We start from the raw sequence: 12,065 nt of genomic DNA on the forward strand, positions 1-12,065 counted from the left end.
TCATTTACAAAAATTATAAATCATAAAATAAAATAATCACTTAAACTTTAATGATCAAATTTGAAAAATTTTGAAAGAAACTATAAGAACGCTGAAAAATAAATGTATTAGGCATAAAATTTTCAAAAGTACAAACAAAAATTTATATAATTATATAATCAGTACAAAATTTAACTTTTTAAAACCATTAAACTAAATATCCGCCTTCATTAAATAAACTTGTGCCTAAATCATAACTTCTTCAATATTAAATATTGGAGTAGTCGTAAAATTAATGTGCGCTGTAATGTTTAAAGTAGATAAGTCCACTATTAACAATTCAGTTAAATTCCCAATTATAGTATATAAAGACAAAAGCAATATTAGAAAAAGCAACTTCAAAAAATGTTCTCTGAAAATTTTACTAATCTTTCCTGATAAACAACTTTCCTGAGAATTCCAGATTTATCCAGGTAATATCCTACTGAAAAAAGTCGAAACTAATTTCTTATCATCCATTAATTATCACGTATATTGCCTACAAATATTCTGTCACGTGCAAAGAAGAGATAAAGGATAATCTTCCATAAATATGAGACGTGCGAAAAGTCACTCAGGCATGTCGGTAAATCATGGTGATTCTAGGTGTGACAAGTATATAGACGATAGAGAAAACACCTCCATTTCTCACACGCGTAATTCCTAGGCATCGCACGCGTTATGCATTAGACATATATATATATATATATATATAAAATGCTCCTCGATGCGACTTTTACGAGGTATAATTTTCGCGATGCTTCGAATACCAGATGACCAGCTGTTCAGCAAGGGATCGCTCGCGGATCGCAGCGCGGATTATTTTCGAAAGATCTGACATTCCGAGCGCGAAATGTGGGATTCCGCGGTTTCCTCGCGTGCGAGCATCGCGCGAGGTATAATAATCGCCCGCCTCAAGGAGAAGCGTGTCCAAGGAAGGAGCGTGTGTTGCGCGTCGAAATGTCGTCCTTCGAGATAAAACGGTGGTGTAAAGTATAAATGAATCAAGCGATGAACGCCGCGAAGGTATAGAAGCCGATCGGTCGACTATTCTATCGGAATTATCGATCGATCGCGCGTCCTCGAAGGACCGTGAGTTTCCGTCACAAAAATACATACCGCATAATGCGACTGTAATATAGATTAGTAAAATCGTGATCTGGCACGTTCTTATTTGAATCTAACTAACTGATATTTAAATCCGTCTTTATCGCACGATTCATTAAAGGTTTCTCTCATTATCGACTTAGATTACCGCAAACGAGTTACTAATGGAAAAAACCCCGCGTTGCTGCGTATTGGTATATCGAGTTCATTAGTTTCGCCCCTTCTAAAACAAGAAGGCGTAACGTTTATTGAAAGTCTTATCAGATAACCGTGGAGCGTAATAAAAATTTCAATAGAGCAAGGTTGTACATCGTAGTCGTATGCGGGACAAGATATCATTTTGAATCTAGGCAGATTCCTTTTTCAATCTCACAAATGGCACAAGTCCTTTTCTCTTCTGGAACAGCTGCCATAATGTGAAATTGCATTGCTATTTTAAATAAATCTGATTACTAGCGCGGATCGATAACGCGCCGCGTGTTGGCCAAAGGTGAGACACGCGCGTCTTTGAGAAAAGACCTCGGGATTCCAAGTGTATTTCCAGCGATGGATGCACGCGCATCTCGTCGACGTTCACACGCACATATGTTTACACCACGCATCACCGGCTCGGTGCACACGGGTATATATCAGGTACATACGTGCGCATTTGTACGTATCATGCGTTACGCGCGACGTTACGGCGGAAGTCACGTGACACACGCCCACACGACCCACCGGAAACGAGCGCCGATCGACAGACAAACGTCTGTCGGGGAGGGGGTCCCATCCTTATGTAAGAGAAAAAAAAAAACGCGCCGCCGTCGCCGCCGCGCGTAACGGCGGCCCTGACTTATTATCAGCCTTTAACGATCGGGAATCGGCGGCGAATCGTCAGAACGGTTCCATTAACCCTCGGCGTGATCCCTTCGACGCTAACGGGACACACGTGACCCGAACGTTTCTTCACTGCGAGATGAAACGATATTAATACCAAACGGCCGACGGCTACTCCTGGTTCTTGCCACGTTCTTCTTGTTCTCCGAGTACCGGGAACGATAAGCTGCTATCGCGCATGCTACGAAGTCCGTGATTGCGATAAGCGATAATTAACGCCCGACAAGAAGTATTATAGTTTTTCGAAATACGATATAGTCGCGATAAATTCGTCTATCAAAAACCTTCCGCGCCGCTCACGCGCCGTGAAGAAATCCACCCGATGACCCGATAAGTAAAACAAGCGAATCCCGCACTGGAAAACAAAAGATTTTAATGGAATGGTGCTAATGTAATCGGTTGTAGAAAGCCAGACGCTCGCGCAGACGTTAGCAAATGTGATCTTCGCGAGCGAGAAAAGAAATCGCACGTCGCGTGATGTTTCTTCGGAGAAGAAGTTTCAACAGTTTACAAATAATTATATATATATTACGTTATAGAAATGTAGAAACGTCAATATAAGAAAATCTAATCTTTGAAATTTTTTATCAGCGCATGAATGCTTCTTTTATTTGTCACACGAAAAAAAGATTAGTCTTAAATCAAGACAAATATTCTTATATTATAATTTTCTTAAAAATTTTAATCTCGATTTGATTTTTGTATTGATGCATATATATATATATATATATATATATATTACTTTATTCCAGACTAAAAAATTTTCTAAATGAAGATGTTAATATTCTGGCTTATGTACAAGAATATTTATACTTGCACCGATACAAATTCAATCGAATCAGGACTAAAATAATTTCTGTAAGATTATAATTAATTCTTGCTCATATATGAAAATGATTTAAGATTAATTTTCTCCTACAGAAATTAAGCGGAATAATTTTTCACGCGCGGGGAGAGTCTTTGCCATTTCGTACTCGTGTCGAGTGGGCACAGGCCAGGTATACAAGGACAATTTCGCTGATATCCGAAACCGGTTATCGTCGCGACCGCCGGTCGGCCACTACGACGACGCTACTGGTACAGTTCATCGTCCTTTTGTCGCTGTGGTCGACGCACACTCGCGAATGCGAACGCGCGATACGACGTGTTCGGCACTAACACAGCCGGCACACCAACAACGCAGTCCGGTAACCCTCGGTGGTCTTATAATTGAACCGACTAATGAATATTTATACTCCCCCCTCCCCCCTCCCTCCCTCAGCCGATTACACGGCCGCGTGTTCGCACGTCGCGATAGCCGCGCGCGTTGATCGTGGATCATTAGAAATTTAAACGTCGGGAATTAGCCGCGGCTTGTCCTCGTTATGGGCGGACTGGATTTCGTGGCTCGGAGCGACGTGGCGAGAGAATAAGGGAAGGTAAAATTACACATACACACAAGCGCGGGCTGCCCGCGAAAGATACTTCCAACTGTCCGGCAATCTTCGCCCCGGCACGAAGACATTGCAATTGTTTCACTCGCTCGTTCTTTCTCATTACGTTTCTTCGTGCGCAACGAAATTCGCGAGACCTCTGTACAATGCAACCAAGCGCGAACCCGAATCGATAATATTTACTCCGAAATTAAAGCGCGGTGATAAATATGGTGCAATAGTGGGATTCTGGATCGCGATCGACGCGCAAACCGGTATATTTTATTAATGTCGCTTTCCCAAGCCGGACAATTGCCGCTAATGGCGTCGGCGACGTAAAACTTCTCATTATCAGCGTCACCTACATCGATTTAAAGACTGCGCGCGCGTTTGAGCGTCGTGCACACGACGCTCGCGCGACGGCAGGCTTATAATCGAACGGATATACGGATATATCTTTCATTAGCATGGTGGTAACCACCCGAGACCCACATATGAACGGAGTCAAAGTGCGTATGGAGATAACGGTACATCGCAGACGCTCACGTGTATGTGTGTGTGCCGAGAGGAGAAACGCCTGTGCGCGAACTATGCATTTCCGCGTGGCCAATGAGGAGATTCGACGGAGCGACCGATACATGGCTAATCAGAGAACCGTTGTACAACGCGAAAATTCATCTCGTGTAATCCGGTTGCATCGGCGGAAGATCTCACGTGAACCATCCATAAGAATTTACCACTCGCGAATTTACCACGACGCGATTGTTAATTTTACAGAAGAGAGAGTACCGAATCGTATCGGCCGCTGAGATCTGAATGAAAACATAAATATTAAAAAATAAAATGATAATAATATGATAATTGTGACTTTGAAAAGAAAAATCGTCTTCGCGACGATCTTTAGAAATTTTTTCTCTTCCTCGCTTAGCGATGCGCTCATCGATCGAATATAATTTTCTCATCGCGGTAGACATTAGATCTTCGCGAGAAAGCGAAGATATATCGCTTCCTAGCTGCAAGAGGATCGCAAGTGAACTACAATGAGACGGCGGTGACGATTGTTTTGCGTCATAAAGGCGTCGCATTGTCTCCCGTTTAGCGAGTACGATCCGTGTCGGGGATAATTATCAAATACGGAATCGTGTCTCAATTCTTGCTTGATTGTGAGGCTTGATATTTATTCCTCGGCAGTCGTTCATCATGCTCGAGTGTGCGCGCAAGTAAATTACAGGACGGAGATGAGAATATTGTATTAACAATAGGATATAAGTGTCACGTGTGTTATGCAAGAACGGTACGTGCTGAGAGAGAGAGAGAGGGGAGGGGGGGAAAGGACAGGCCGTACAGTTTCTCTCGAGAAACACGGCGTCCTACTCGTATTTAAGCGTGCGACTGTAATTTCGTCATCACTCGATAAACTCGCCGCGGATATGAAAAACGCGGCTTTCAGCGTCGTAAACTCAGGCGGGTAATAATCGCGCCCGGTAATCGTGCGGTAATAAAGCTGATAATAAGCCCGCTCTCCTCAATGTCGATATCGATGGTAATTTCTCTCCCACCTGTCGCCCCTCGGTTTCACACCCCGGCAGAACCGAGCGGGAAGACGACGTCGACCTGGGACGACAAGTTACCCCGTAAGTTAATGCGAGGACTCGCCCGCGCTCATGCCGGCTAATCCGGGCATTGTGTTACCTCTCTCGCTTAGGATCGCTAACATCGGGGTAGCTCGCACGTAGCATATTTATGCTATCACGAAATCCGAGATACAATGCGAGGCGATCGGGTTACTTCTGCCTTGTGCACGCTTATGGTTCTCGCTAAGGCTTCTTATGGTCGCATGACGTGCGTACGGCGCGGCGCGTTATTGTGCCAAGTAGTCGCGGCTTTGTCAACTTACGTACTGAATCCTTGATGTCGCATTTAACGATCGAATCGCAAACAATCGGCTGTCTTCTGTCACGTCAGAACGCGCGTAAGCACCGCGGACTTAATTAGCTAATTAATTAGAAAGAGAGAGAAGAGAAATATTATTTGCGTTCGCAATAACGCTGTGATTCCATCTTTGGATCGTCCGAAATCAAAGGCTTTCGTGACACAAATCGCAAATTGGCAATTTTCGCGTGAGACAAAGCGAAACGAAATGACCAGATAAAATTTACCAACAATGCAATTATCGCGCATCACATGTGTAAAATAAAATAAAATAATAAAAATATATATACATACATACACAAAGAACGCAGGATGTAAAATTCCCTCTCGAAATTAAATGGATTTCTTCGTTGATCAACGCAAATTTATTTTTCCATTGTCGCAGAAAAAAAACAACTTCGTCGTAATTTAGCGATTCGATATTCGATTATTCGAACTGTAACAAATACACCGCACGCTGTCGACGTGATGAAATTTATTTCTGCATATATTATTACGAGAGATGATAGACATAACGAAGTCCGTGCACAGAATCGGACACCGTCCAATCGTGATTAGAGCGAACAGCGAGTAATCGACGCATGTCAACGAGGAATCCGAAACAATCGTTAATATACAAATATTATCGTAGCAAACCGCATATGATTACATAACACACATACGCCCAGGCGTATTTCTCCGTTCTCCATTCGAGGATTTTAAAGAAAGCACGCACGGGGCGGATGAGATAGCGCGCGATTAAATTGCATTGATGTTTACGCACGCGTTTATTAATGTGGATGATCGAATTTATCTGAATGAAACTCGAATTAGTAATAAATTACCGGTCGCAAACTGCGCCATCCGATGCTTTGATCAAACGTTCCGTATTGGATCGCTCCGAGCGTTACGAACACGCGGTCTGCGATTCCGCGTAAAGTCTCGCGAGACCTGTAAACCTATCCGGCGAGTTACGTATGAATTATCGCAAAGCGAAGGCGAATATCGTAAGTAGGCTCTTTTACGTAAGTATGCTGCGATAGTACGCTTTAATTAGACCACATTGTAATATATTGGACTTCCAGTTATTTGACTTCCGCGGCACAGCGCGTTGAAGAGGTTGAAGAAAATTAGTCGCTTAAATAGAAATTTAAAGATTTCAATCTTCTACTGATTATCTTTGTCTTTATGATATTATCTTTGTTACATTACGCCATTCGACGATGTCTCAGAAAGATACGAGAGTCACGTTTGGTTACGAAAAGGGCACCGACCTACACGAGCCATTTATACAGCGGATATTCTCTGAACTTGCCAAAGAAGAGCATTCATTATTGACCTATTCTTGTACGTAAGATTTCCAACGATCGATATCTATTATCAATATAACATTTATAGTTATACCATTAAACGTGCTGCTATTATCGTTGTTCACCAGCGTTGACGTGAAAAGTACTAACATAAACGAAAATAGTTTGGACGGTATCAATAAATCCATGACTGAGATACGACTACCGAGATTACGAGTACAAGATTAAGAGAGATAAACAAAACTCAAACGAAAACGTAAAAGACACGTAATTGCTCTGTCAGGTGAGCATGGCAACGAACGCGAGCCTCGACTCGGCCGACTAATGAGCGCTTTCGTTTTGCAAAATGACGGTAACCGGAGAGGCGAACATTGGCTTTCGCGCCCGCCGCAGTAGTTGCACAAGCGTGATACAACAATTAGCTGCAAATCCCGGACTCGCGCCGGACTTTCTAAATTCACGTACGAATTAGTTTGAGAGCTCTCGATAAATCGCGGTGTAACGCGCGGCGTATCGCGTGCAAACGCGTGCTATGAGTAACGGTGAAACGCGTTTTTCCACACAGGGTGTGTGTGTGTGTGTGTGTGTGTGTGTGTGTGTGTGTGTGTGTGTGTGTGTGTGTGTGTGTGTGTGTGTGTGTGTGTGTAAGAGTGTTTCATCTCTTGCAGAGATGCATACGGATATGAGCGCATTAAACGCGTAAAGCGCAACAATCCGCGAGGTAAAAAGCATTCGTGCGCGGTTCGCTTTCGCGTGCGCGTGTATTTGTGCGCGAAAACCGCTCCTGAAAACCGCGACGCGCATGAGAGATCGCGATCGCGTATTAGTTGCACAAGGAAATTCGATCGTCTCGGTCACGTAATGGACTCGCGAAAAAAAAGGCGCCGATTAAGGGAGACAAACAACGTGGCGATTTGTCCCGCGGAGGTACAAGAAATAATACAGCGGCGGAATCGAGGCCGCGTAATGACAGTTCGGGGGAAACAGATTAACTAATGATCAGCATCGGCCACAACAGGCTGGAAAGGAAACTTTTTGTTAATGAGCGTTTGGCGAGACGATTAATACGCGTTGGATGAAGCGATCGACCACGGTGATAACGATATCATCTACACGATCCTAATAATAAATGGTCTTACAAACAAAAATGATGTGATTTCTAAATAAAAATAACGAAAGGTTTCACAGCAAGCAGAAAATTAATATCGGAGTTACTCGATTTGTTTAAGGCAAATTTATCTTCGTTAAGATATCGGTTTCAGTTCGGAGAAAACGCTTCTAATTGTTTCCACTAGAATACGTCATAGATACGCCAGTATATTGCAATTCTACCCGGCCATTTCGCGCGTCAAAGGACGACGAAATCGTGCGCAAGAAATTGAGTACCGTTTCAGCTCGTTCGTGACGGCTTCGTCGAAACGGCAATGGAACAAGACAATCGTAGCGTGCGCACGTCAGAGACACAATTTATCGCGACCTAACAGGTAGCCGACGGCAACAATTTTCAATTAGTTCCATCCGAGTAGCGTCGCAGGCGCGTCCGCAGCGCAACCGCTTCTTTCCTCTCCCACTTCGACATTATCGCCGATAAAATCGCGACAAAAATCGCGACCAACCCGCATCATGAATTTCGTCGCGATTGCCACCGAAACGTGAAAGAGGTTCGATAAGATGTCTATTCAAATCTGAAAAAAAATTTTCTGAGAGTTACCTGATTATCAAAAAATGTTAAATTGTTTAATCGTTAAAAATTTCAAGTGAGATAAAAGAGAAAATTTTTAAATGTGTCTTTTAAATAAATATATATTTATTATGCAAAGTCTTTAATATTTTTCACTCAAAAATTTATAAATCTCAAAATAAAATTAAGAATATCACGCGAGTTTCGATAATCAAATTTGAAAAATTTGCAAAAAACTATATAAGGACTCTAAAATAAATATTTTATATTGCATAAAATTTTCAAAAGCTACAAACAAAAAAATTATATAAAGCATAATTGATACAAAATTCAACTTTTATAAAATTACTAAAATAAATATCCGTTTTTATTAAACAAAATTGCATGTAACTCAAAATCATTATCTTCAATATTGAATATTGAATTAATCATAAAATCAATGTGCTTTGTTTAGAATAAATGAGTTCACTGTTATCATTAACAATTCAGTCGATAAACTCTATTATTATCACATAATAAAACCAAATTAGAAAAAAATACTTCAAAAAAATTCCCTGATGTTTCAATAAATTCCCTGAGAATTCTAAATTTTTCAAGTTTTTTTCAGATAGTGGACACCCAGAAAATTACTCTATAAATTAATGCGGATACCTGATAAACGCACGCGGGCGCACGTCGACACGATACAATTTTCCTCGTTAACAATAGTCAATAAAAGCCTACGTGCACGGCTCGCGTACATATTGTACTTCGATAATAACAGTCAACGAAACGTGCGAACGATCCCCGATCGTGTCATCGGTGAGAGATCGAATCTTTTTTATCCCGCGCACGTTGTTCCGCTTTCGCGTCTCGACAAAGGCGCGAGTCGGAGGCGCGAAGTTCCGCGTTCGCGCGGACGCTGATTAACGATCGCGCGCGATATTCCATCATGCTTCCTTTTTCCCTTCCCCCCGTTTATATCGCAGATATCGCAAAGTGTTAGAAACGTCAGAGATCCCGAAATGTCGAGGAGACGCGTGGCCGAGAATATCGGCGGGCACTTTCGTCGCGATTAGTCGCTCCTCGTCGCACGGTTCTCCTTTCATGCGGCGCGACAGCGGGGGCAAAAGTAGAACTAAACTGTAAACGGTACTTCATGCCGCGTCCAATAAGTCATGCACTGAATAATGTCATGTGCCTGTGCGAACGTACACACAGGCGTATAGATATTGCCAGGCGGAAAGGCCGGGCCGATTCCTCGCAGCCAACGCGGGGCCCACCCGATCGTGAATGCGAGCGAATTAATGGGCAATAAATTCAAGCGCAGGATCGGTTAATTATCCAAGTCGTCTAGAGGCCCGAGTCGAGAGGCCCGAGATGACGTATCGCCCGGTTACGATCGATACGTATCGATACGCGAGGATCTTTTCTTTCTCTTTCTCTTTCTCTCTCTCTCTCTCTCTCTCTCTCTCTCTCTCTCTCTCTTTCTCTTCTATCCCTTACGGTTGCGTTGTAGCTTACCTCGTGAGATACGGGATTGTTTTTGTTACGACCGGTGTTGGATGCGTTATTAATGGAGGAGAGTGTGGTGAGGGTCGCCGTGCCGACGCCACCGACGGTTTTCTCGCTGACCTTCGTACCAGCACCGCCGACATCCTTGTGCAATGTTCCAGGACTCTGTAATCAGAAGGAACAGACATTGTAGCGAGCTGGTATGGAGCTTCTCTAAATAAGTGAATTAAAAAAATGATCCTTGGGGGAGAATCGAGTTTGACGTGATATACGTTGATTTTTACGTTGATATACTTTATGTTTGCCCTAAATAAAAATATTCAATTACAATAAAATTCATAATTACATAATTACATAATAAACGTCCTTTCACAAAATTCTATCAGAGACGTACTCTCTCACTTCGAAGACCTCGTCAAGAAATTATCCATCAGCATTCGCGCTTGAAGAAACAATTATCAATTAATTGACCCACATCTTCGCCGGTGTATCCAAGGCACTGTCGCGAAGTGAAAATAAAAGAAAAACTAACCATTTCCTCGCGAAGTCTCTCTTCTATCTCTATCGACGGCCTTCGTCGCGCTTCGCCGCCCAATTATCCCAGATAGACCGTCCAGCGATCTCTTCTCATTTTCGGTCTCCTTCGCTCAAACTAAACAACGATTCAACGAGAGCAATCGGAGACAAAGCGTTAACGTGGGTGGCTCCGAGTGCGAGCCGAGCCAAGCCGAGCCGCGCGTCGGTGATGACGGGACACGTGTGCGGATGCGCATCGTGTGCTGCACGTGTGCGTGCCGCGAGCGAGCGGCCGCGATAGGCGACCGATAAGCGCGCCGAAGAAATGACGCCGCGGGCGATTATGATTCCGATGCTGCGCTCTCATTCATCCGGCGATGCTCTTTGATACATTGGAACCGCGACTACAATGTTCGGTGCTCGCGGTGATAAATATCCCGCAGCCTCGCTTCCTCCCCCCCTCCCCCTCACTCCATTTCTCTTTGCGAAGCAGGAATGCTCCGTATGATTCGTATCGATACGGTAATATTGATATTCGGATACTTTGCAGCGATACTCGGAGTTTCAATATCGTAGCGTGTTAAGTTGGAGTTTTCTTAAATGTCGATCGATTCGACACGTAGACCAAAATGCAATTTTAACTGAATCTGAATTGTTGGACAGGTATATTCTTATTATTTCAAAATGATCTCGAGTATTGTTTTACGTATACGTTGACCGCGTTTACATTAGCGGGTTGCATTGTTGAGTAACTCGTCAACGTAATTGGTTTAGAATTCTAACAGTAATTCAGACAGAATTCAAACAGAATTCTAACAGAATAATTTAGAATTCTAACAGTAAAGACCAATACTCACTAATCGCTTTGTGCCGCTGAATACAGCTATTCAGATGCATTCAAAAGCACAATCGCTCACTTAGTAAGCTATTGTATTCGATTAGTATATATTAGTCTTTTAGATCTAAAATAATATACCAATCATCACTTTTATAACATGTAGTTTTTTTTTATGCTGAGTACCGGTTACATAACTTTTTTCTTACAGCGAAACGCGAGAATATCACCTGATCTTTTTGTATTCCATTGAACAATGAAAATTCTGTGTAAGAGAAAACGTATAACGGTTACGCGATAAGCATTTATAAAACCTTATAAAAATTAATGTGTAACGTATAAAAAATTTATGCTAGGAGATTCTAATATCTAAAACGTGTCATCAATAACATATTTTCTACTAATATCAATACATTTCTAATCAAGATCAAAGATCAGTCGTTATTATCTTCGTATCAATACAAAATATGAATATTTTATGCTTCTCCCTATTGCTCTGCGGTTGTTTAAATTATTATCGTATTACGTTTAAAAAGGAAATTATACCGCGTCCTGTGATACATCGACACTTTGGTGCTCGATTCGAGGAGGCAGATATATGCTCGATATTGCGAATAAACGACATGTGGTTTTCGCAGACGAACGGAATCAGGCCAGCGGAACACGATGGAATGAAAAAATATCGACGCGGCGCTCTTTCGCGCGTAAATAATGCGCGTTCGACGAACAGAAAATCGACGATCGTCTCGGGGAAGGAGGAGGAGGAGGGGAGGGGGGAGGGAGGGAGGGAGGAGGCAATCGGACGACCGGGGGCTTTGCAAAACAATGTGAGAATAATTAAAGCTCGTCTCGTTAGTGTCGGACAATGGAGCGCGATAGACTCGCCTCGCTGCAAATGTGGCACG

General features: G+C 42.7%; 1 protein-coding gene across 2 annotated transcripts in view; it reads right to left on the bottom strand.

The window, feature by feature from the left end:
• Window positions 1-12,065, bottom strand: part of LOC105432539 (uncharacterized) — a 149,440-nt gene that overhangs the window by 17,381 nt on the left and 119,994 nt on the right. For both annotated transcript variants that reach the window (XM_089085575.1, XM_089085574.1), the window contains one exon: window positions 9,819-9,974. In XM_089085575.1, the coding sequence (XP_088941701.1) occupies window positions 9,819-9,974 (156 nt within the window). The remainder of the gene's footprint in view (window positions 1-9,818; window positions 9,975-12,065) is intronic.

The sequence above is a fragment of the Pogonomyrmex barbatus genome, unplaced genomic scaffold (assembly GCF_055798465.1).
Source record: "Pogonomyrmex barbatus isolate J1 unplaced genomic scaffold, ASM5579846v1 scaffold10, whole genome shotgun sequence".
Taxonomy (NCBI): Eukaryota; Metazoa; Arthropoda; class Insecta; order Hymenoptera; family Formicidae; genus Pogonomyrmex; species Pogonomyrmex barbatus.